This window comes from Gossypium arboreum, chromosome 11 (genome assembly GCF_025698485.1).
Source record: "Gossypium arboreum isolate Shixiya-1 chromosome 11, ASM2569848v2, whole genome shotgun sequence".
Classification (NCBI taxonomy): Eukaryota; Viridiplantae; Streptophyta; class Magnoliopsida; order Malvales; family Malvaceae; genus Gossypium; species Gossypium arboreum.
In genome coordinates, this window is record NC_069080.1 from 27,907,046 (window position 1) to 27,934,178 (window position 27,133).

The window sequence follows — 27,133 nt, forward strand, 5'->3', positions numbered from 1 at the left end:
AACCGTTTTAGTTGGAAAAAAATATTTTAGTAAAAATTTCTCGGTCATTTGTTCCCAAGTAGTGATAGACCCTCGTGGTAACAAGTTCAACCACTGTTTAGCTTTGTTTCTCAGTGAAAAGGGAAATAACCGAAGATGAATGGCATCATTAGAAACGCCATTGATTTTGAATGTATCACAAAATTCAAGTAAATTTGCCAAGTGCGTGTTGGGATCCTCATCCTGCAAACCATCAAACTGAACAAACTGCTGTATCATCTGAATTGTGTTAGGTTTTAGTTTGAAATTATTCGCAGCAATAGCAGGTCTAACTATACTAGACTCAGTTCCTGTTAAAGAAGGTTTAGCATAGTCATACATAGTACGTGGATCAGGATTTTGATTAGCTACAATTGCAGGAGGCAGCTGATCGCTTGGAGTTTCGGCCATCTCTTTGGTTGGGGTTTGAGTATCATCTTCTCGCTCGTTCTCTGTGTATCATAAACTACGCCTTATTTCTCTTTGATTTTTGCGAATTGTACGATCGATTTCTTCGTCAAAAAGTAATGGTCCTGATGGGTTTCTTCTAGTCATAAACTATAAAAACCTGCCAAGAGAGAGAAAAAGTAAATTAATAAATAATAAAATAAAATTGCAAGAAAAATAGATGGCTAAAGTAATAAAAATTTAGTGTTCCTAATATTTCAGTTCCCCGACAACGGTGCCAAAAACTTAATCGCGTGATTCATAACAAGTAATAAATATTTATAATGAAGATCAAACCTAGACTAACTATTATCACGACGAAAAGGCAAGCGCACCTATCGAACAATAGTATAGTAATGGCAAGACCGGGATATCATACCCAAGGGAACCAAAAGTACTAGTAATAACTATCTTTTTATTATCTAACCTAGAAATAAAAGGGTTTGTTTATTAAACTAATTATCTAAACTAATTAACTAATTTAATTAAAGCAAAGAGAAAATTTGGAAAAAGACTTGAAGAGAAGCAATTGATAAAGACGACAACCAAGGAGGAATCCACCTAGATTTCACTTGTTATCTGACTCTGAACCGGACGATTTATTCACTTGACTTGATCCGTGAGACTCCTTAACCTATGTTATTATCCCTTTGGAGACTAATAATGTCTATCCCTCAGTTGAATTAATCGAAATTTCTTTCTTAATTAAAACCCCTAGGGAAGCAGTAAATCACTCTATGGACTCCCATATTAGGTTTCACCCTAATCCGGCAAAATCTCGTAACCCTATTTCTAAGTGTTCGATCAACTCCGCTTAATTATGCCAAATCTACTCTTAGGCAGAGTCTATTCCTCCTCTGTATAAGCACATCAAATCATGAATTAATACCCGAAATATTAACTCAAGCATTAAGAACACATAATTAAGAACAAATCAAGTATTTATCATACAGTTAAGATAATAATAACAAGATCCATCATAGGTTTTATCCCCCTTAGGTATCTAAGGGGTTTAGTTCATAATAAAATAAGAGTACATCTCAAGAGTATGAAAATAACAAAACATAAAGAAAACTCTAAAACCCTTAAAGGAATTCTGATAGAGATCTTCATTCTTGGAGTAGCTCCGGCTTTTGAGATGGATCGTCTGGCTTTTTTCAAGTAATTCCTGGCGTGTGGTTCTGTATTCCAGAAAAGTTCTGGAAAGAGCGGCCCCCTTCTAGTTCACACTTAAGGTGTTTATATAGGCTTTGGATTGGCTTTCTTCCCCCTAAGTACCCATTTCCATGTAAAATACAACTCTTTGGAAAAGGGAAACACCCGTCTGCCACGGCTGTGTGACGTGATTACCACGTCGTGTTCGATCTGTTGAATTGCACACGGCCGTGTGGGCTCAATGGCCAGGCCGTGTGAATCGTGAAAACCTTGATCGACACCCCCGAAGGACACGGGCGTGTGAGATGCCCGTGTGGCAAGGCTTAGGCCGTGTAATCTTCTCGATTTGGTCTGTTTTGTCCCTTTTTAGCTCCTTTTTGACTCCTTTCGACTCTTGGTGCTCTCCTGAGTACAAAACATGAAATAACCGGATTAAGAGCACCAAAATCCACAAGTCTAGTAATAAACATCTATAAATATGCTAAGTATTTGGGGTATAGATATGTATAATTTGGCGTTTATCACTACTAATAGAAGTTCGGGTTGTACCGATAGAACCCAAAGTTGTATCAATAGAACTCCCAGTTCTACCAGTAGAATTCTGTTTCTTTTTCAAGTTCTTTTCATCTTGAGTTCTATCGATACTTGTCCACCTAAGTATCGGTAAAAGTCCTTTAGACTTCAAAACCTCGTTAAAAGATAAGCTAATTAAAGGTTTTTTAACAATTTATTTTGTCCAACACTTTGAAAATAAGTTTAAGGACTTATAAAAAAAATTTGCAAATTTAAGTAGGGGATTTTTAATATTCTTTTTGTTCTATCAAAATACTTGAAAAACTAGAGATAACACTAAGATTCTGTATGTGTTGCGCATTATTCACAGCTCCTATGAGCAGCATCGTGTAATGGTTAATGTCTGATTTATAGCTTGTGTGAGTAGCATCGTGTAATGGTTAATGTCTAATTCATAGCTGGTGTGAGCATTATTATCCCCTGGATCTGAGGTATATTCATTATAGTTCTCTAGGTGATGAAAATAAAAGCGATATGAAATGAAATTGTTAAAATAATGTGATTACTAAATCTAAAATGGATACATGAGAATGGAATTATTTAAATGTTATACTTTCTGAACGTTTTTATATAGATTAAATAGTATCGTTGGAAATGTTATTTGATTCATGTGTGAGAATCTCACCTTTGTTATTAAATTGTGATAACAGGAACTATATAGTAGCTAATCCATTTAATTAAATACGAACTGAGGTGAGTTATATTGTTTTAAGTTGTGATTGATAAATAAGCAAAAATGAATTGAGTTACAATTGGTCAAATATGTTTTGGATTATATTAAAGATAAATGGTTATATTTTAAAACTGTGTAATCTAAGGTATTAAACTCTGGAAGAGTTAAGTGATGTACTTGTGAATGTAACAAGATGCCAAATGATATATGTACTTGTTATATTAGGTTTTCATTATTTAATTGTAAACTTATCGAGGTAGGTTAAATGAATTTCATACGAGCTTACTAAGCATTTGTAATGCTTATCTTGTTTGTTTTTCTATCTTTGAATAGGTTATTTTGCAGAACGCGTCGGTCAGATCAACTTAGAGCTCACACTATCCAGTCTTTGATTCAGTAATCTTTATTTATTCCAAATTCGGTTGTGTGGCATGTAAATAGAGTTGTATTTGTGTTTAAGTTATTTTGGATGTTCACGATCTTGGTTTAATGATGTTGATGATGTTGGATGATTTGGTATTATTATGAGAAATGAAGTGGCAAGTGAATAGCCTACTTGAAATGTGATTTACTCAAGCTAATGGATATGCACATGTAAATAAGTGTTACGGTTTCATATGTATATATGCAAATTGTGTTTTGAAATGGTACATGTTTGTTCAAATGGTATTTTGGTTAAGTTGGTAGGCTTGTGAATATGAATGTCTATTTATATTTGTAATGTTTTGGTCTTATTCTATAGGTTACATTTTAATGAGTTAAAGAATGGATAGGTAAGGCATGAATGTGTAATGGATGTTGCATGTTTGAACTTGTATGCAATACTTAGGATGAAGTAGATTTTGAATTGGTAAGATATGTTTATTTGGTCTTTAAGGTAAGGTTAATGGAAGTACTTGAAAATGCTTCGTTGGTACATGAAATGATTATTATATGGAAATGTTTAGGTAATAGAATTTATGGATGAAAGGTATTGAATGTTAGCTTGCAAAAGTTTGAATTGAGGTGCCAATTGTGACATATTGGTTAGAGACTTAAGATGTATGAAATAAGTGTTGTTTTAAGTATGTTTTGATGATTATTTTGACATGTTAGAATGTTGGTATGATGTAGCTTGTAACCTAAGTGAACTAGGTTTGAATGATTTGTTGAAAAAAGGGTCTTTTAGGTGCGTGCGGGTTGGGACACAACCTAACACACGGCCATGTGCCATACACGGGTATATGGTATGCTCGTATGCTCTATGTGATTTAGGTTTCAATTGGCACACACGACCACAGTTTGTTACACGGTCTGGAGACAGGACCGTGTGACTCCACCTACATGGTTTCTGCCCTTGCACACAGTTGAGCAAGACTGACCATGTTCCATAGCCCATATGACCTCACTGTCACTGCAGTATGGCCACACGACCTAGTTTGTATATTTGCCTTCTTTTTTTGAAATGTTTCAAATGAGTCCTTGCTTCATTTTAAACTGTTTTAAAGCTTTCGTGTGTTTGTTTTAACCTCGATAATATACAAATATTATGTTTTTGATTATAAGTTTGATGATCACTGATCGTTTTGAGAAAATTTACATTGATATAGCATGATTTTGTTCTATTATGTGTGGTGGCATCTCGTAAACCTAATTTGACGATGGAGATGGGTGAGGGGTGTTACAAATTTTGTGTTCAAATAAGCTTATGTCTTTTTTTTTTTTTACTTAAGAGCAAAATGCTCAATGTTAGGTTTAATGTTAGTAGGTTATAAATACAACTTTATAAGCCTTTTATTTTAGATTTTGTTGACCGATAGTTTCCTTTAGTTTTCTATAGTTTTAGGGTTAGGTTTTCTTTTTTCCTTTTAGAGTAGATTTTATTCTTGTAGTTTTCTTTCTTCTTTCTTGTAAAAAACTTTGTAAATGAAGATAGATGAGGCTTTTGGGTGCCATTGGGTCCACATAAATGAGCATTTCCTATCCTTATCTCTAGATTGTGCTTATTAATTGTTCAATGAAATGTATGTGTGGATGTTAAGTTTTATCATATGCTAATTATTAGATTGTTGGCTGATTGGTTGTTTCTTAGCTTAAGTAAATATCTATTCTTGATTAATTGGTTGTTCGATTATATCAAAATGCTTAATAAGTTAGAATTACACCTCTAGCGAAAAACCTAGATAAACGAGACCAAGAAGAGAGTTTATCCTTAAATAATTTGATTTAATCATGTCGAGCAGTAAGGCCAAGAGGTAATCTATATGCCTAGGTGAGACCAAGAGGTAATCTTAGGTGGTATCTTTTAGTCTAGGATGAAACCGAGAGGAGATTCCTAACTAAGAGTGGCAACTAATATAATCGGTGTAGGTCCATTAGTTTAATTTGCACTCAATTAATCAATTAATCATCGTTTAATCATTTAAATTATCTAAAACATTAGGAAGAAAGCCTAGCTTAGTTAGTTTAATTAATAGTTTAATTATAGTTTATAAACCATTTTATTTGGACTTGCACTAATAATTTCTGACTCGATTAGATTAGTAATTTCTTAACTTGTAATTAACTTGATAAACATTTACCCACTTGGCAATCCTTTAGGTTCAACCCCTTGGAATACTTCGTGGTCCATCGAAACTATAAATATTACAACTAAAACTGTACTTTAGCAGTTAAAACCTCTCTTTAAAATAGTTTTTCCAAAATTATTTGTTTTAACATGCACGCGCGCAGGCGATCAACCTAACACCTCTGTACATGATTAGCTCAGACGAGCTTCTAATGTTAAGCATACTTGTATTTTGAGTTCTTTTATGATGTTCATTGAGTAATATAAAACATGCAAGATATGAAATTGGTGAATTAAGGAATGAGGGGTAATAGAAGACTTGACTATTAAAATTGGAGTCTGCACCAGTGAAAGGTATAGGAATGAATCAGATATGAAAAGTGTTAACACATCATGTTGCGGACTAAATATGTTGAATGTGATAAAGTATACACACTTACCTTGTTGATAAATTATGTTGGTTGACAGGTAAACTATGTTTGCATATTAAATTATCACATAATTATTATGTGAGGTAAGTTAATTATTGAATTTGTATGAGCTTACTAAGTATTCTTAATACTTATGCCTAGGTTGCTTTTACCTTGTAGATTGTGAACGTTAAGAGCATGTCGATTGGATCAGCAATGAATTCACACTATCCGCCCAAGTTGTGGTAGACTCTTGATTTTGTTTGGTTCGAACTAAGTGGCATGTATATAAACATTTGGTTACTTGTAAACAAATATGTTAAATTTTGAAGGTGATTACTTTAGACTCTTTGATGTATGTAAATAAAATGAACTTAGGTTCTATTATGTTCCATATTATATGTTTCGCAGGACCTTTTCAAGTGTGGGTTATCCGCGGAACAGTCCGCCATTTAGGTATTCGTAAGAAATTACAAAATTAGATGTTCGCCTTACTTTTTGCAATAATTGTGTCTGCGGAATAATCTGTAGTTTTGGCCATTTGTAATTCAATATGTAGTTGGACGACCCACTGGACGGTCCGCCATGTATGTATGAAGTATGTGTATGTTATGTGAACCTCATGTGATAACATCTCGTAGCTCAAGTCCAGCCACCGGATCGGGCAAAAGGTGTTACAGTCGAGACCACTTATTAAATTAAAAAATGTCAGTATAGATATAACGCTTTAATATTATAAGTATTGATTTAAAGGTTCAAGGTTCTAACATTTACCTTCTAGCTAGTGGGAACATTAGTGGTTTGGTGGGTATAGGCTCAATGAAGGAAATTCGATACCACCTCCATGATTGTAAAATCAAAAGGCAAGCATCCAAGTCCTAATTCCCCATTCTATCGCCCTTGTATAATTCCCTGTATAGGCAAGCTATCGTTTGAAAATTATAAAGAAAAATGAGGTATATGTCATTAACTAAGTTACCAGACTTCTTCTAGCATCAACACACCTTCGATTATGTGTAAACTGTATGCTCGAGCATGGCAATCAAGATCATCAAGTGTCGGGTTCCTTGGGAGAATCTCAAAGTGCTTCCTCAATTGGTCCTTCTTCACTTGATAACGATTGAAAGCCAACAAAAGGTCAATACCTATTTTGAACACTCTAGCAAAGACCCCTTGTAGATTAAATTCAGAGCTTTCATTACAAAACGTCCATCCACTAGAAGCCCCGTCAACAGTGATACATCATCTAACATTATTGTCGCTTCACTGCATAGGGGATGGAATGTATGGGTCTCTGTTCTCCATTGTTCAATCAAAATAGATATGAAGGTCAAAATGAAAGTAACCCTCCCAAATTGGCTTGTGAGATAGAAACCGATGTCCCTCAATTAAGGATTGATTCTCATCAAGCACATTCAAATTCATATTCCTGATAAGCCAAGCCATAAGAGAATATTACAATATTGTTGATTCTCGAGAAACATGCTCTTTTAGATCTCATTAAGTTGGCAACCATTACTATACAAGTAGATATTGTATTCTAGAGGTTATTAGCTATGTAGGGTTATGAGAAAAATATAACACGCTCATAGTTTTCATTTTCTATGAAAAGCAAGCATATATGATCACCTATTTATAGGTTAAATATAGTAAATTTGAATATCTAACATTGTATATTATTTTAAATAGTTTTAGATAAAAGTTAAATATGATCATTTTAAATATCTAATATTTAAAAATAATTTTAAAATTTTTAATAAAATAAAATCAACTTAATATTTTTAATATTGAGCAACAATTAATTACCTATTTTATTTGTCCTATTTAACATTTAATTTTTAAAATTACATATTAAATAAAAACTAAAATAATTATCAAACATATTTTAAATATTTATACATTAAAAATATTAAACCAACCAAAATTTCAAACACAGTGATATTAAGCCGTAAGCATGGACCAATGTGCATTTAACAATTATCCGAATTCCAATGAATGCGGGAAACCATGGATGCGAAGATAATGGCAAGAGGAAGCATAGTGAAAAACCCGAGGGAATAAAAAGACACTCCTGTTCTACTAGCAAAAGGCCCCAAGACATTGGGCTCTTCCGACTACAGAAATAACTCACAAACTAGGCCACTCCTCCTAAATTGTCCAAATTACAAATACACCGTCCATTTTGCAACATGGATCTAATTTTATCAACAAACTTTACAGCGTCCAAAAAGAATAATAAATCAAAACCGTTGATTTCATTTACATAAAACAATTTGTCAGTCGCTAATGTGATTCTTCTGCTATCATCTACAGCTCATGAAATAAAAATAAAATTTAGATATATGGATTCCACCCATGGCAGCTTAGCGTGTGTTATCTAATTGGCCTGAAATCCTTCCCGCTTGGAGCCGAGCCGAAGTGAACGATAACAAACGAATACTATCTACAAAAAGTACAACATTTTGTAACTTATTACAAAATCCCCCTTTTTTTTTTTTAAACAAAGCTTTTTCTTTTTTTCTTTTTTTTTTATCAAAGGTTGGTTTTCCCTCCAATCCATTCCCCGACCAACCTCCTGAGAACTGGAAAAGGGCGGTTAAAACACTTCATAACTGCCATTTGAATTAACAAATAAGTAACGGATATATTAAAGAGAAAGGGAAACGCTCTAACGACTTTTTGAACTAAGCCCATCCATCAAGTACACAATTCCTTTCACCCTAAACATTCTGTTCGTTCAATAACACTGCCAGCAGCATCATCTACCACACTCTATCAATCAACCATTCTAGTCTAGGATTTTAACAATATATATCTAACCCCCCCTAACCATGCTTCTTCGAAAACTTCACATCATCTTCCTCCTTATCTTTCCCTGCATCATCGCTTCTCTTTCTCTTAAGCTGTGAAGTCGATGGCACTTCCTCATCATCTTCAACTTCTTCCTCCTCTTCTACATCATCATCATCATCATCATCATCATCATCATCATCATCATCATCATCATCATCATCATTCCCTGGGTCCATGTCACTACCTTCAGCATCATGTTCTTCAGCTTGGGCCACTGGTTGAACCAGGTAGCCTTCACCATAGTCTTCATCCTGTTATTCCAGTCAACCAACATTAATTTTAAAAACATCAAAATCCACCAAAAAAAGGTGAAGTTCATTAGGAAAAATAAAAGATAATACCAGATACCAAAGCTAAGATAACACTGCAATCAGTCAAACTAAACAAACAGGCAGATATTAAAAATAACAGTAGCACAACACAAAATATCATGGCTCCAAAGGCTAATCCACAAACAATCAAGTACTACGTATAAATAACAAGTTCTTACACCAATTCCACAACCAAAAGCTACTCCAAAAAAGTACTATGCAAGATTAGAAAAGCCAAATAAGTTCTGAGAAACATGAGATTATCAACTAAAATTTCCAAAATCACCAATAACCCACTCAGAATACTATAAATAGAAACCTAATATAGAAACTTCATTAAAAAAAGGCAGTCATGGCACTAGGAAGTGGCTTATCAGCTTTACAACTGTACTTTAGCTACAATCCATAGAACATAAAGTTTGCCAACAAAGTTGACAGAGATTTTGTTTATTAACTGCTTAGTGAGCTAAACCAATATTATCATAGAGCCAAAGACAAAATTAACAAAAAACATTGTATCTAACCAAAGAAAAATATTCAGACAGAACCTAGAAATTTAGTCTGGTAGGGTCATTGATTAGACAGAACAAGTAACAGATATTCTCATGACAAAGAACTTGGTCAACAAGAGATTAAAACTGACTTCAAAGACAACTACAATTCATCATCATCAACAAAGAGCATATATGGCAACAAAAGTCAATAGTTCGAGGATGAGGTAATAAGCTACAACTTTTAAAGACATGAAGAAACAAAAAAAGTTACCTAAGTATCATCCCAATTAAAATTCCAAAACCAGAATACATTAAGGTAATTACCAAACTGTCCTCACCATACAAAGACTCACAAGAAATATGAGAACCATACAAACTGTAAGTGCACAACGGCTTTTCAACAAGGGAAGAATCCACGTGGATAATTTGTAAGGGAAAAAGAAATATCAACATTTATAAAAGGCTAGAACCGTGAACAAAGACCATAAACTTATAATGTGAAACACTTGTATAACAGTGTGACAGAAGCGCAGCATTTTTTTTCCTAATGTTTGAAAGCAAACATTAGCACATGGGACAAGTGTATGTGAGAAAGTGAATAACAAAATAACAGCATTCAAGACATAGCAGCAAGCCAGATATTTACTTGGGAAAAATCTAAAAAAGCCACTTAAATCAAACAATTAACTCAAGTTATATGAGAAAACAACGCAATAAGCAGGAAAAAGAAAAGAACCTAAAGTTAATCAAATAGTGTAAACAATAGAAGTATGACTGGTAGTAAGTATTGCAAGCAATATGAAACCTCACCTCCTCTTCACCCTCTTCTTCATCTTCATATTCCCCATCCTCTTCAACACCTAACTCTTCCTCACCAGTCTCACCATGATCATTATCATCCCCATCTTCCCCATGTTCATGCCCATCAATCTCCCCTTCCGTGCTCATCAAATGCCCCGTACTCTCTGGCTCAGGAAAATCACCTTCATCATTATCTACCTCTTCCTCCTCTTCATCCTCATCCTCCTCCTCATCATCATCCTCTACCCCATCTTCCTCATCATCATCACTATCCTCAATATCATGAACTTCCACCACATCTTCTTCCTCCTCATCATCAACTTCCTCACCTGAATCATTCTCATGATGACCATCATCATCTTCATCTTCTGCTCTCCCTACTTCCTCAATCCGAAACCCATTGGCCTCATGGCCTAACCCATTTACCCTTCCACCCGTGTCTGTCTCTTCTTCATCTGCATCACTCTCTTCATCCTCATCAACATCAACAATCCCTTCACCTCCTTCACTATGCCCGTTATTCATTCTGTACTGCCTATCATCACCATCAACCTCCCCACTCCCAGGATCATCTTCATCATCCTCATCCTCATCCTCTTCATCTTCCTCTTCCTCCTCATCATCCGATTCTGGCCTTTCATTTTCCTCGGCGTCCATTTTATCTAAATATTTCAACGATTTAATCAACCCAAAAACCCTAGATCGATAATCCTTGACCCTGGTAACCGGGCACTCATATAGATCGAGGGAAACAAGCTTAAGCTGGGCAAGAGGGGCAAGAGCCTCTATATATTGAATCCGGTTATTAGACAAGTCAAGGTCCCGGAGCGAGTCAAGACCAGCTTCAACGAGGAATTCTAGGCCACCGGCTATTCTATTGTCTGAAAGGATTAATTTCTGGAGATTTCGAAGACGAGGAAACTGTTCTAGAGATGAAACACCGATATTGGCAATTGAAAGGTGTAGAAGATTCTCAAATTTTTCCAAAAGGCTCGGCGGCGGGAGGCGACCTTGAACACACTTCACCGCACCGTCAAGTGTCAAGGTTCTAACCGCCGCGTGGTCCGCTTGCCCGTCTAACGCTGTCTCCACCGCTCTCTCCCAGATCTCATCCATCAAATTCCACACCGTTTTTATCTCATATAGCCCCTATTTATATCAACAAAATACCAGATATAAAGCTTGTTTCTTATATTTCTAAAGTGAAATGGTTCAAAAGGATGGTTCGAAAGGGACGAGATTATGGAGTGTCATTCCAGAAAAGAGGAAAGTTAATAATAGTACAAGAAATTCAAATGGAGGAAACTACAAATTTTGAGTAAAACTTAAACGAAACCCTAACCCTAGATTTTGAAGATCGAGGAGAGGTTGTTCTGTTTTAATCTATTTCGGATGGCTTTAAACCCTAAATATTTTTATTTTTACCAGATGTACGGGATTTGTTCTTTCAAGTTCCAAACTTGAGAATAAAAACTCAAACACAGAGATTAAATAAATAAAAAGAACCATAACAATTTCCTCTCCTTTTTCTTTTTTTTCTTTTTTTTTTCCTCCCTCTCTCTCTCTCACTTTTCTCTTTTTATTGGTTATAAGAGTGGACGAGTCGGGATAAACCTCGAGCAGAGAAGGTGGGACCGGAGGGGGTGGGGGGGGGGGAACTAGACGGCTCGTGGTTCGTGGCTGCGGTTTTGTTTTAGCGGGGGAGGTGGTTTTGTGAATTATTGGACGAAGGTGAACCAATGGATTGAGGAAGACACGGATCGTTGACGTGGATAAAATGAACGGTAGAAATTTCAGGTTGGTGTGTTTGTTCTCGAGAAGGATGTAGACAGATGAGAGATAATGAACTGGAGCGCAGGTTTGACACGTCATTTTGATTGTAAATATCGGGAATATTAGGAGAATGCCTATTAAGTTGGAGGAAATTACGGAACTGCCATCGGGCGTTGTAATTAGCAGGCCCAGCTTCCTATGGCCCAAACTCAGAATTTCCATGACAATGACAGTAGTAAAATAACAACACTACACCACAGCAATGGGAATAAATTCTTAGCTTTGCCACCAAGGAGATTTTAAATTGCAACCCTGAAGCGTGGCGCTCATCGCTGAAAGCACAAATGATGCTATCACTGTCCACACTGAATATCGATGTAAACCATGAAACAACTATCGCAATGTGACATTACGACTGTTATTTTTAATCCTGCAAAACTAGTGAAAGTATAAGCAGGTGTATAAAACAGGAATAAATGTATCGTTATTAATTATGATGTTCGACAACAATTCAAGCCAGGACCAGTTCTAAATTATCATTTGGAATCTCCACTCGGATTGGTAACTTTACTTCCATTTTGAGTCCCGGATCCTTTAAGCTCAGCAAAACCTGGTGGCAACTTTGGAGGATGCACAATAGGCATGTTTGGCGAAGGCCCTGATGAGGCTGGCGAACGAAATGGCCAAGTGATGGTACTCACATTTGAAGCAGGAGAGCTTGAGAATTGGCTGGGCCTTAGGGAACTACTAGCACCCTTGGTATCTGTCTTTGGCATATCTACTTTATGTTCCGACTCTGGACAGCTTGGTTGTGCTTCTCTAATGTCTCCTCCAATGGTAGTCTGGTTTTTATCTCCTACCGTCCTAACACCGGGAGCCCCAAACTGAAGCCAGGGCTGCCTGAAATGTGGTGGCCGGTTCAACATAGCAGCATGGGTTCCAGAAGAATTTCCATTGTTTTCTGCATCATCTTTGCCTCTAGCTTGAAGGCCGGCTTCTGACACGTCATTAGGCTTAATTGGCTTTGAGTCTTGCTGCTTATCTCGGTCTGCTGTAGAACTCAGATCAATTGAATCAACTCTAGGCACTGAAGATCGGCCTGTGGCAATTGTAGTTGTAGGAAATGCTTTCTCGGGAGGGACAGCTGGAGTATAATTAGACGGAAGTAGATCATCCCAATTCTCTAATAGCTCCTTGTAGACTTTTCGGAGGGTGACTTCTGTGAGACCTGTCACCTTACATATCTCAGCCTGCGTCTTCCGTTTGTCTTCTAATTGGCATGCCAGATATATAGCAGCTGCAGATATACTAATCGGATTTCGGCGAGTGCAAAAGCATTTGTTGATCACAACTTCTCCGATATGAGTTGCCAGCTCCTGAAGACATGAGGAATACTTCATCATATCCTTCTTCACCGGAAATCAGATTATAATAGAAGGATCTTATGGAAACACATAAATCAAGTACCGTTTCTAAAAGAATCCATAGGCATCACAACTTGATTTATTCATACATAATGTTTAAGCCACCACATACAGATACTGATGAATTATACAGTGAATAAATTTATAATCTTAGTAAAACTTTCCTGACAACTTGTATCCATTGCAAGATGATTTCTCACAAGTCCTATCCAATTTTAAACAATTTTTAATTTCTTTTAACATTTATCTGCAAAGGGTTATATTGGCAATAGCTACAATTCAGCTACAATTCAACTTCATCAACTACAGGTCCAAGCTGCGACTCTTGAACCGAAAGGTACCTGCGCGGATTTATTGAGCTGAAGGAGAGTGCAAAATCTGGGCATATGAACTGATATAGAATTACTATTGATAGGTTGACTTAATTGTAAAGCTTCTCCCAGGATCTTGATGTACTTGCCAATCTCTTTCTGGGGTACATTGGCAGCAATAGAGATTTCCTGTCATTTTACAAAAGCAATAGAGATAAAAGAAAAAGGTGGGGTGGGGAGTACCACATGCAATAGTGATTTCATGTCATTGGATACGGTCTACCCAAGCAAAATCATCTCTGTTAACAGTCAAGTGCTCACTCTTTACTTTGACCACTTTTCCATTTCAAGGGTCAAAGTACTAAAACAACATTGAAAACAAAACTATAAGCAATTAGTTCCAAGATTTTAAAAATCTTATTCTAAGGAATTCTACACGTCAGAACTCTAGGTTTCTATTTTATGTTATTCTCCATCAACTCAAATCCTCATAAATTTTCACCCATACGCAGTAATCATTCTCTTGATTTACCTTAAGGCTTGCGCAGTTCTCCTCTCCACTCAACTCCCAACTTAAACTTTTCATTTCCATACCAATCAAACTCTCATTTATTCATAAGAGCGACCAGGCAACGACCTCTTGGCCAACTGAAATCTCGCATTACTCTGAAGAATGATATCTAACAAACTTTAGCAGTAGCTTAAAATAAGGTCACAAGATTTACAGGTACAAAACTTTATAAGAAAGGTAACCAGCGATAAGATTTAGGTCCCGTGTATACTAAAGGAAAAGACCACAAGATGCATATCTCAAACTCTACAAGCAGAAGTTGAGAACCTAATATGCAGATTGTCACTCATTTCTTTCTCAATTCTCACTCCACAAGTAATCAACAAAATATGCAAACACTTGGAACAAACCAAATTATCTACAGGATAAACGAATAGCTATGTTACAAAATCCAGCGTAGCATATGTACAGATACACATACATTAAGCTTCACAAATTTATCAAGGGGTCTTAAAACCGCAAACAGGCACAATTCTCAGCTGTGGTATCAGATTAACTTGATTCCTAGTAATGTAACGTTCAACTAAATCCGCCTTAACACTGAACTACTTTAGCATAAACAAGTCAACTTTAAAACCCACTCAGATGTGTAAAATTACCTGGAGGGTTCGAGGCTCTTGAGCTTCCCTAATGGCCTGAACAAGAGCAGCAGTAGCCAGCGCCTCAACACTCCGGTTCCTCAAACAGGTAGCCGAACAACAATCCCTAAACAACTGAAACGCGTGATCCGATATATCACAATCCAACCCCAAAATCGACGCCACGTCAAGAATCTGCATATACGCTCTCAAATTATCCACCACAACCGTCGAAGACGAAGTTGCCGAAGGGGCTGAAGACGAAGAGAGTTCTAGAATCCGCTCGAGCTCCGCCAGGTGGCCCGAAAAGGAGAGAGAGGAGCGGAGGAAGAGTGGGTTGGGTTCGAGGGACCATGTGGCAAAGGCCGTAATAAATCCCGTGGGCTCAAAGGGGTCGTCTTCGTGGATTTGGTAAGCGGAAGCTGGAGCAGGGATGTCGGAGGTGACGAGGCAGAGAGGGGTATCTTGGGCACGCACGTGAAAGAGGTGGTGGTTTTGGAATTGGCGCTCTTCGACGACACGTCCGCAAGATGTGCACTCCGTTATGGACCGGCCGGTTGTCGTGGTGGCGCACCGACCTTGCGCCGCCGAGCAATACGGACACTTCATCGGTGATTGTTATTTACTCTTTCTTACTACCGCGAGAAAGAAAGGGGGTGTGGATTTACTTAACTAACAAAGAATTCAACTATTTTCTCTTTTTCTTTTTCTTTTTCCTTAACGAAATAATTCAACTCTTTTGTAGCAATTGAATTTTAATTTGAAATTTGCCTTTTTCCTCCTGAGAAGTATAGTTATGATTACATTATGTACTCAACCAACCACTTAAAAGCAAAATATTAATATATTTCTTTTGTGTAAAATACTTTTTTTAAGATAATATCATTGATTGTAATATCTATATAAAGGAAGGGATATGATTATCTTAAATACATTGAGATTATAACCAAAAATAGGGTATGCACACTTGATATAAAGGCAAGCCATATTACACAAAGCAAACTACTCTTGTAATAGTCATCTACCACTTGAGGGAAAGCAAAGCAAGATTTAAGTGTTGGAAATTATAGATCGTAAATTTAATTTTTGATGAGCACTTACTCAATTTTGAAAAGTGATAATTATCATTCAATAGATACATTTTGAAAGTGATAATTTATTATTCAATGGATGCATTTTCATTGGACATATTTCTTTTAAGAAGTATGTCCAACATGAAGGGTTATGATTCTTCAAAATAGTATCCTTTGAGTGCATCTAAATAGATGGTCTATGGTGCTCACAAATGACAATTACAATCAATCCTATTTTCAGAAACTAGAGTGAGAGTTAAGGAATTCCTTAATTTTGCTAATCAAAGGAAAATCAAAACTTCGTTGTATCTTGAGAGGACTTTTGTCTTAACCCTTTAGCAACTTTGTGTGGGGACAAATAGTTCTCTTTAGAAAGCGTCATCTGTGCCTCGAAGACTACTTTTTATTTCTATATATGTCTCCGGTTCTATCGTTTCCACTCAAATTATCCAAGAATCAAATATAACTAATTATAGATGGCGATGGAGGCTAACATCGCATTCAAAGTGATGAACCAAGAGTTTGTAAAACTTGACCGGTTTGATGGTTCAAACTTCAATCGTTAGAAGGACAAGATGTTGTTCATTTTTACTGTCTTAAATGTAGTGTACATTCTGGATCCAAACCTACAACCCGTGGAGGATCTCGCCCCCAATGCAAACTCCGAGGAAATTGCGAAAGTGTTTGAACTCAAGAAGAAGCGCAAAGAACACAATTCACATGTCAATGACACATCCTCAACAACTTGTCTGATCGATTATATGATCTCTATATGTCGATGCAATCCCCGGTGGAAATATGGAAAGCTCTTAAAGAGAAATACAACACCGAGCGACAAGGTACTGATAAATTTTTAATGATGAAGTATTTCGAATTCAAAATGCTCGATATTATCTCGATCATGGATCAAGTCCATGAATTACAAGTCCTTGTAAGTAGGTTTCGTGACTTAAAAGTTGTTATTCTGGAATTGTTACAAGTCAAGGCTATCATCTCGAAGTTGCCCTCGTCTTGGAAAAATTATTGGAAGAAACTTTTGCATATGGTAGAAGACTTCACTATGGAGAAAATACTTAGGCATTTGCGTATTGAAGAGGAAACTTGGAAGCGTGATGCGATGTATCTTCCCCAAAGTTCTAAAGTGAACCATGTGAGCGAGTTTAAGAACTCTCGAAATGGTAAGAGAAAAGGCCACATCTGAGACCAAGGACGTGCAAGACAAGAAAAAAAATCTCGCAATTGTTATAATTATATTAAGAAAGGACATTATATTAAGGATTGCAAAATTTTCAAAAAGAAGCAAGATGTTACAACTTCCAAAGCCAATATGGTGGAAAACATGGACTTAATGGCCATGGTTACGGAAGGGATCGAAAGTTTGGAGATTGGTATGATTACTAAACCCAATATAGCCATGACTGATAAGTTCTGTAATTGGTGGCTCAACTCCGGAGCTACTGTCCATGTGTGTAATGACAACCAACAATTCAAGAGTTATGAACTAGTGGCAAACCGTGAAGTGCTTATGGGCAACTATCAATCAGTTAATGTGCTCAATCAAGGGACGGTGTGTAACACCCCTAACCCATGTACGTCGCCGGAATAGGGTTACGGAGTATTACCAAAACTTTCAGCACTTTTTTCAGATAATTTATAACAATTACTATTCACTTTTCGAAAATTTTCTTAACGTCTCTTAAATGGACCCTCGAGACCCAATATGAACATTAAAATCAAGTCGGGATTTAATCGGAAACTCTAAGAATTTTTTGCGACATTTCAAAAAAATTTCTAAGTTACAGGGCTCACACGTTCGTGTGGTCCAAGGGACACGCCCGTGTGACCTTAGGACACGCCCATGCCATAGGCCCCATGTTTGAACCCGTGTATCTCTCTGACTTGTGCACACGGCAGGCCACATGCCCGTGTGCTAGACTGTGTAGTTAATTAAATTCTTCAAAAATAGGTGCAGGTTTCACACGGCTGAGACATACGCCCGTGTTCTAGGCCGTGTAGCACACACGGCTAAGACACACACCCGTGTCTATGCCCGTGTGCTCAATTATAAGCATTATGTTGCTCAAATTTAAGGTGCAGGGGACACACGGCCTAACCACATACCTATGTACCAAGTCGTGTGTCATACACGGTCTAGACATACGCCCGTGTGGACAAAATAAAGCCATTTCTAGCTTTATTTCTCACCTAAAATCACACCAATGACCTGCACTTAAACTCACATCCAATTAGTGGTGAGCGTTCGATTGAATTGAATCGAATCGAATGAAAAAATTTCGAGTTAAAAGAGTTGACGAATCATATTTTATTATCCTAATTTGATTTGAAATTTTCTCGAATCGAGTCGAGTGAGATGAAATTCGAATCGAATTGAATCGAATATATTTGTTCGAGTTAAATTTTAAAAAATAATTTTGGGTCCATGTAACCACTGTCATCTATCATAATAAAATTTGTCCACCTTAATCAAAATTTTTATTAACTTCCATCACCTCATAATTTATTTATTAATCTTTTATATACGGATTAATTTCTTTGCTTGCTTAGTTGTTTCAATTATCTTCTGATTCTTGTCACTTTGTATTTTGGAATTAAAATTATATTAAATGTAAAAATATTTAAATATAAAATGTGAAATTGATACCAATATAAAATTTTATACGAATATTTTATGGCATAATTAATAATTCAATTTTAATATACATATTCAATATGACTAAACAGTTCAATAATATAAATAATATAAAATGTGAAATTCAATTTAATAATATAAATAGTATATATAAATAAAATTATTACTATTTATGTTTAGTGATATTTTTGGATAATTTTGATTTTTTATTTGAGAGTAAAGGGTGAGAAGTAAAAGTTTAAGAGGAAAATAAAAAGTTTTGGAGAATAAAAGTTTGAGGTATAGTTCGATATTCGAATTATTCGAATTCGAAAATTCAACTTGATTCAAACTCGAAATTCAAAGAAAAATTCGAGTTGACTCGAATAACTCGATTAACTCGAATAACTCGATTCGTTTAACTCGAAATTTGAGTTTTTTTTTTATTTTTTCGAGTCGAATCGAATTTTGCTCACCCTTACATCCAATTACCAACCATTTCAAGCATTCAAATTAAGCAAGCTCTATCATTCAACATTGCATATCATTACATGCATACATGTTTATAATCTTACCTTGGTATATTCCATACGTTACGCATAATTTGAACAACCATTTAACATGTATGTAGCTACCATAGTATGACATTATAAGTATATCAAAAACAATCATTACTAGCCATTCCAATGGCTAGATTACAAACCACATATTTAAGCCATCTATGGCCAAGTTAGCCTATACATGCCATTATACCAAAATGATTTTAGTATATATACCCAGAATAAGCTAGTGGATAGTATGATGGTACTCCAATGATCTCCAACCTTCGCGAGCTTCTGAGCACTATAAAACAGGGAAAATAAAATCTAGTAAATATTACACGCTTAGAAAGTTTGTATAACGGAAACTAAACTTACCAATACCATTTATTAAATCTAAGCATACAATATCATGTTTTCCATCAACTTGGAAAAATTGCCTAAACACATGCATTCAATCAAACATGTTAGTCACAAAATTTTCATATACATCAAGTTTATATAGATGAGCTCATCATGCAATATTCTTTCAAGACATTATCATTTCATCTCATAATTCCCTCGTCATGCCAAGAGTTTTGTCTGTTGAATCATTGAAACTCCGATGGATACTCAATGTGTACAATTCAATAACCTGTCAATTCTTATTCAAGAGTACCCCTTAGGGCACTAAATTAAAGGACATACTCTCGAGCCACATATCATATTACAAGATTACTAGTCCAGGCTAAATCCTTTATGTAACATATGCTCAGAAGAGCTCAATTAGGATTACCAGTCTAGGCTAAACCCTAATTGTAACATATGCTTGAGAGGGATTATATCAGGATTACCCGTCCTCCTTTCTATAATGAGATCAATAGGATTACTCGTCTAAGCTAAATCCCATCAGCAACAAATGCAAGACCTCATTTTATAAGTCAATCACATTTATCCATTGAAATTCAATATTCAAACGAGACTTTACCTTTTCTCTAACATTTCCGAACATGTAATCAATTCACACATTTATAACATTCACATAAATATAATTCATATTGCATACAATCATAACATTCAAGTTAACATATTTACATGCTCAATTAAGTTACACGAACTTACCTCAACACTTGTTCGCGTAAATAATCAACTAATCTGAAACTTTTCCTTTTCCTCGATCCAACGTTTCCATAAATTCTAATTTCGTCCTTAGGCTCGGAAAATGAAATTCATGCAATTTACTCTCTATTCCAAGCCTACTCGAAATTTCAATATAGAGTTTACAGCACATATGTTCTATAAATTTCAAAATTTTTCATCAATTTTTACAACTTTACATTTTAGTCCCTAAATCATGTTTTCATAAAAAATCACTTTGTAAAAGTTGTTTATCTATCAACAACCTTTCATTTTCTACCATAAATTTTGAATTTTTAGCATATTCATCCATGACGTAATTTCTATACGTTGATAACTTTTCAAATTGATCCTCCAAATAGATAGATTAAGCTATCCCGATTTCAAAAATATCAAAATTACAAAAAACGGGACAAGGAAACTTACCCAATTAAGCCATGAAAGTTTCTTCTCTTCTCCTAGGGTTTCCATGTATTTTTGGGGAAAAAATATAAGTAAATAAGGTGATATTTTCTTTTTCATCTTTTAATTAATTAAATTATTTCAAATTCCAATTTAGTCCTTGCCCTTTTTCTAAATTTCCATGGATGAGTCACCAAAATATCTACATACTTTTCTTTAATGGTCTAATTACCATATAAGGACCTCTAGTTTTGAATTCCATAGCTATTTAATCCTTGTAGCTACTAGAATTCAACTTTTGCATTTTATGCGATTTAGTCCTTCTCGTAATTAAGCACATAATCAATAAAATTTTCTTATCAGAATTTTCACATGACATTTCCAACATATTACAGACCATGTAATAAAATAAAAATAAAATTTATTTTCAAATCGGATTTATGGTCCCGAAACCACTGTTCCCATTTCACTGAAAAATAGGCTGTTATACGGTGGAACTCAACTTCACATCTGGGAAGAAATTGACTTTGACCAATGTGTTGCATGTTCCTGATGTGAGAAAGCTTTTAGTGTCCGCGAGTATTTTGTGTACCAAGGGGTTTAAGATTATCTTGGAATCCGATAAGTTTGTCTTACTTAATGGTGATATATATGTAGGAAAAGGATATTGTAACGAGGGTATGTTCAAATTGAGCATTGATATGAATAAAGTTAATTTTTCTGCTTATATTGTTGAATCTTATCCTTTGTGGCATGCGCGTTTAGTACATTTTAATTTTCAAACTTTACAATATATGCAAAAGAATGGTTATATAAATCTAAGTAGTGATGAGTTTGTGGATAAATGTGAAAATTGTATTCAATCAAAAATTACCAAGAAGTCGTTTCCTAATAAGTGTGAAAGGAATTCGCAAGTCTTAGATTTAATTCATTCGTATGTTTGTGAAGTAAATAGAACTCTAGCAAGAGGTAGAAAATGATATTTTATCTCTTTTATAGACGACTTCTCTAGATTTACTTATGTCTATCTCATGAGAAGTAAAGATGAGGCGTTTGATATGTTTAAACATTTTAAAAATGAGGCTGATAATTTGTTTAGTAAGAAAATCAAAGTTCTTCGTAGTGATAGAGATGGTGAATATTTTTCAAATGAATTTAATGTATTTTGTGAGGAATAAGGTGTGGTACATGAGTGTTCTGCGCTTTATACTCTGCAACAAAATGGTTTGGCGAAAAGAAACAACCGTACTTCAGTAGATATGGTTAATTCGATGTTGTTAAATGTTAGACTTCCATATAATCTATAGGGTGAAGCATTATTGACTGCGTGTTATATTCTTTACAGAAAACCATCGAGAAAATTCAAAGTATCTCCATATAAGTTATGGAAGGGTCGAATGCCAAACTTAAATTATTTCAAAGTATGGGGGTGTTTGGCTTATTATAGAGTTCCTGACCAATAGAGAACAAAGTTAGGTCCACGAGCCGTCAAGGGTACATTCGTTGGATATGACCAACACTCTAAGGATTTTCATGTTCTTGACTTAGTGTTAAATATGATAATTGAAATAAGAGATGTTGTATTAATTGAAAATAAGGTTTTCAATGATTCAACAAATTCGAAAAAAGAATACCAGCCAATAATCTCAAGTGATCAAACCAAAAGAAGTATTTGTGATAATAAGGATACGGAGTTGAGGAAAAGTCAAAGAGTGAGAAAAGTAAAGGACTTTGGTCTTGATTTCATTTTCTCACAATCTCTAGCATTCCTTGTTGAGGGAAATAGAGAATCTGTAATTAGAAAGATCCCTATAATGTTTAATATGGATGATGATCCACAATCCTATAGTGAAACCATGACTTATAGGGATGGACATTTTGGAAAGAGGCGATCAATGATGAAATAGATTCAATATTATCCAAAAATACTTGGATTCTAGTTGATCTTCCTTAAGGATCGAAGCCTATCAACTGTAAATAGGTGTTTAAAAGGAAGAATACTCCAACAAGGGGTTTTTCAACCTTTAAGGGTATGTTGGTGGCTAAAGGATTTAGGCAAAAGTAATGCCTAGATTATTTTGACATTTATGCACCAGTGGCTAGGATGTCCTCTATTCGTATTCTTATAGCACTTGCATGTATCCATAAGTTACATATACATCAAATGGATGTTAAGATGGCTTTTTTAAATGGTGATCTCAAAGAGGAAGTCTACATTAGGCAACCAGAAGGTTTTGTGCTTCCTGGGAATAAACTTAAGGTGTGTAAGTTGATCAAGTCATTATATCGTTTTAAAAAAACATCTAAAAAATGGCATGAGAAATTTGACTCGATTATCTTGTCATATGGTTTTTTACATAATGGTATGGAAAAATGTATTTACACTAAATTCTTTGATAGGTATGGTGTAATTATTTGTCTATATGTAGACAATTTGTTGATTTTCGGTATGAATATGGAAGGTGTTCGTGAGACCAAAGAGTATCTAGCCTTGGATTTTAAGATGAAGGATCTCAATGAGGTAGATACAATTCTTAGGTATAAAAGTGAAAAAGCATGAAAAGGGCTTTGCACTAAGCCAATCTCACTACATCGAGAAAGTATTGGAAAAGTTTAAACACTTGAATATCAAGGATTTGAACACTCCATACGATTCAAACTTCAAGTTAAGTGAGAACAATGGTAGGACTATAGTGCAACTTGAGAACGCCAATGCAATCGAAAGTCTAATGTATGCAAATGTATTGCACTAGACTTGATATCGCATTTGCTGTGTGCAAATTGGCGAGATTTACAAATTTTCCTAGTACCGATCATTGGAAAGGAATTTGTAGGATTTTTGGCTATCTTAAGAAAATAAAAAATTTGGGATTATTCTATAGTGATTATCCTGCAGTACTAGAAGGTTACTCAAATGCAAGTTGGATTACAAGTCTAAGGGACAATAAGTCCATATTGGGATGAATTTTTACAATCGGAGGTGGAGCCATTAGTTGAGCCTCCAAGAAACAAACTTACATCTCACATTCAACTATGGAGATTGAATTTATAGCCTTGGTGGCTAATGGTAAGGAAGTGGAACGGCTATGAGATCTTTTACTAGATATAAAGTTCTAGCCACAATGTAAGTTCGCCATTTCCGTATATTGTGATAGTGAATCTACTAAGTCTCGAGCATACAATAAGTTGTACAATGAAAGTCTAGACATATAAGTTTGAGACATGAGTATGTAAGACAATTGATTAAGAACGATGTGATAATTATTACTTATGTTAAGTTAATTGACAATTTAGTGGATCCATTGACAAAAGGTTTGTCAAGGGATTTGGTTAAGAGTACCACCACTAAGATGGGATTAAAATCATTTTAATCACATCATTGATAATGGAAACCCTACCTTGTTCAAGCCAAAATTAGTTTCAAGGTTCAAAGGGTAATAACAAGTTATCGAATGACAATGTACAATAAGGATCAAGATTTAGTGTTTATATTTAGGAGGATGAGTTTTACTCTTAATGGATGGACATTAATTGCCATGGAATCCACATATATGGACATGAAGTGGTGCTGCTTCAATGAGATTTTTTTTATGGTTTTCTCTTGTACATGTTTATGAAACGGGATGAGCATATGGCCATAACAGTGCTAATGCAAATTAAACTCTTACTCTAATACTTTACTGTTATTTGTGAAAATTTTCTAGTATTGACTTTAAGAGCGATGGTTCAAGGGACTAGCCACCATTCACTTTGTTGATACTTTGAGAGTTTGCACTAAAGGAAGGTTCAATCTGCGGACACCCTTCTTTATGCATAATCATTGTGTACTTATTTTTTGGAATTAGCAATCTAGTGGGGGATTGTTGGAAATTATAGAATGCAAATTTAATTTTTGATAAGCACTTATTGAATTTTGGAAAGTGATAATTATCATTTAATAGATACATTTATAAAGTGATAATTTACCATTCAATGGATACATTTCCATGGGACATATTTCTTCTAAGAAGTATGTCTAACATGAAGGGTTGTGATTCTTCAAAATAGTATCCTTTGAGTGCATATAAATAGATGGTCTATGGTGCTCACAAATGACAATTACAATCAATCCTATTTTCAGAAACTAGAGTAAGAGTTAGGGAATTCCTCGATTTTGCTAATCAAAGGAAATTCAAAACTTCGTTGTATCCTAAGAGGACCTTTGTCTTAACCCTCTAGCAACTTTGTGGGAAGGGAAAATAGTTCTTTTTGGAAAGCGTCATCCGCACCTTGAAGTCTACTGTTTATTTTCATATAAGTTTTTGATTCTATCGTCTCCACTCAAATTATCCAACATCAAGCCACTCCTCTGACGAATCTAATATGATAGGACAAAGGCTGCCAGAAAACAAAGCGAACACATCTTTAAATCACTGAACCCCTTTCCACGTCCTTACTCCGGTGGTGATGAACACAACATAATGAACCTAAAAACAATAGATGTGCAGTTGCTAGAAAACAAAAATAGTCAAGATGAGCCATAAAATACTCAAGAAATTGGAATACATAAGATCCGAAAAACAAGAGCCTCTAAGCCTCGAGAAAACCTCCATATGGGAAGATCCAAAGGAAACTTTTATTATGTTGAGAAAAGGGAAAGCTATCCTCCACAACCATTAAAGGAGGAGTAGATAATGGGGAAAAAAAGAAGGGAAAGAAGATAGGAGAAAGAAAAGAAATGGCAGGGAGGGATGGAAGAAACGGAAGGAAATAGAGAAGGGGAAAATGGGTGTCGGCACCAGAGAGCACCGACCGATGAGAGAGGGGAAACCTACCAGCGCACGACCCACCGACAACTGGAGGAAGAGAAAAACAACAAGGGAAAACAAAAGTGGAAAAAAGAGATAACAAAAGGAAGAAGAAAAGAAAAAGGAAAGAATGATAGAAGAGAGACGGAAGAAGGGGTATTGGTGGCCTTCAATGGCAACTGGCAAAAAGCTTACCTCGAGCTTACAAAATGAGAGAGAGAAATAGATGAACCTAGAAATAAAAGAAAAAGGGCCTTTCTTTTGTATAAAAATAAATATATTTTATGTTGGACTCATCTATACTATTTATTAACTGTTTTAATTGAATTGGTTTTACCTTCAATTGGGTTGTCAACTTAAAAAATAATTTATAAAAATATATTTCTGTAATTAAAATAAGTTATACTATTCGAGGGTATTCTAGTCTTTCATTTTAACAAATATATATATATATATATTGATGCGGTCGTTGAGAGCACCAAAAATATCCTATTCCCTGTAAAATAATGAAAAAGAAATAGTAAAGGGGAAGTAGGGTCGAATCCTCAGGGACCGGATTATACGAATGCTTGTCTCTCGAAATCCTGGGCAGAATTGTGCTCAAGAAAACCTGCGTTCCTGGAAAAAAATAAAAAACAGAATTTAAGAATTGATTTTGGAAGCGAAAATAAAATAAAAACAGAATTTAAAGTTTATTGAAATTATGATTACGAAAATAATAAAAATAATAAAGAGAGTTTTAAGAGAAAAGAAATTCTTATGGGAAAGTTCCAGTCTCCGGTTGTCTCATTCCTCCTTGGGCTCAATCCTTGGCTTTTGGATGATCCTTCTCGACTCGAGTAAGCCAGTTATAGTGGAAGAGGACGCCTACGACCACCAGCTCCAAAGATTAGACTTACGATTTTTAGGGAACCTGACTCTAGCCAGTAATCTATTCTAGATCAACGCTTCTCAATGGCGAATCCCACACCATTTTGTCTCTTTGGCTCGCCAACCTCTGACGCAGTAAGTTAACGAACCGACTATGCAATCCTTCCAATACATACAAAGCGGCCGCCTTTGCATATCTGAAAAGCTTACTTCTTAAGGGCCATGGATGAAGCGTCACCCGTAAAGTGAGAAACGATGAATACTTGGCGAGAAGGCTAAATACGGATTCTAGGCCTCAAGAACCTTTTTGGGGAAATATTGACAACTTTTGGCTAGAAGGCTTTTAGTGGCTCATGATAATTGTGGGAAAGAAAATAAATAAAAATATGGAAAAAGAAATTTTATTGAAAAGAAATATGAAAGAACAAAAGACTTTTGGGGGAGAGTGTTTACAGAAAAAGATCCTCCAAATAGAGTCACTTCACCCCCTATTTATAGTGCTAGGGAGATAGTCTAATTGAACTTAAATTCTAAAAAGATAAATACATTTAATTAAAGATAAACAAAGATAATTAAAATAAAATCCTAAATTTGAATAATCCTAATAATTATCTTAATATTAATTATCCTAATAGAATAAAAGAAAATAGAGTCTTCCAAAATAAAATCTCTTCTATTCGCTTTTAAGTCCTTGTGCCTTCCATGTTCGCACTTTTGGCACCATATTTGTCCCACGTTGCATATTGGCCCATTTAATCTCCAAATTGACGCTTTTTC

The 27,133-nt window shown here is 35.4% G+C and overlaps 2 protein-coding genes across 4 annotated transcripts; both read right to left on the minus strand.

Annotated features, from left to right (window-relative positions):
* Positions 1 to 8,420: 8,420 nt before the first annotated feature.
* LOC108473779 (acidic leucine-rich nuclear phosphoprotein 32-related protein-like) lies at positions 8,421 to 11,967 on the minus strand. Its single transcript, XM_017775530.2, has 2 exons — positions 10,293 to 11,967; positions 8,421 to 8,928 (listed from the first exon to the last, which is right to left on the minus strand). Exons 1-2 carry the CDS (start codon positions 11,397 to 11,399, stop codon positions 8,650 to 8,652), a joined length of 1,386 nt encoding a protein of 461 aa, XP_017631019.1. The 5' UTR covers positions 11,400 to 11,967; the 3' UTR covers positions 8,421 to 8,649.
* A 370-nt stretch (positions 11,968 to 12,337) lies between these two features.
* LOC108474177 (plant-specific TFIIB-related protein 1) lies at positions 12,338 to 15,786 on the minus strand. Of its 3 annotated transcripts, none has more exons than XM_053022052.1 (3): positions 14,962 to 15,786; positions 13,822 to 13,950; positions 12,338 to 13,432 (listed from the first exon to the last, which is right to left on the minus strand). In XM_053022052.1, exons 1-3 carry the CDS (start codon positions 15,547 to 15,549, stop codon positions 12,593 to 12,595), a joined length of 1,557 nt encoding a protein of 518 aa, XP_052878012.1. In that variant the 5' UTR covers positions 15,550 to 15,786; the 3' UTR covers positions 12,338 to 12,592. The 3 variants fall into 3 exon arrangements, with proteins under 3 accessions (XP_052878012.1, XP_017631587.1, XP_017631588.1); XM_017776098.2 differs by having other exon boundaries at positions 13,822 to 13,980; XM_017776099.2 differs by lacking the exon at positions 13,822 to 13,950.
* Between the last annotated feature and the right edge of the window lie 11,347 nt (positions 15,787 to 27,133).

Excerpts from the sequence above, each read along its gene's own strand:
- LOC108473779 (XM_017775530.2), bottom strand. The coding sequence starts at position 11,399 with ATGGATGAGATCTGGGAGAGAGCGGTGGAGACAGCGTTAGACGGGCAA. Across the intron at positions 8,929-10,292 it reads AAGAAGAGGGTGAAGAGGAG|GATGAAGACTATGGTGAAGG; the intron begins GTGAGGTTTCAT and ends CTGGAATAACAG.
- LOC108474177 (XM_017776098.2), bottom strand. The coding sequence starts at position 15,549 with ATGAAGTGTCCGTATTGCTCGGCGGCGCAAGGTCGGTGCGCCACCACG. Across the intron at positions 13,981-14,961 it reads AAGAGCCTCGAACCCTCCAG|GAAATCTCTATTGCTGCCAA; the intron begins GTAATTTTACAC and ends GTAAAATGACAG. Across the intron at positions 13,433-13,821 it reads AGCTCAATAAATCCGCGCAG|GAGCTGGCAACTCATATCGG; the intron begins GTACCTTTCGGT and ends TCATGTCTTCAG.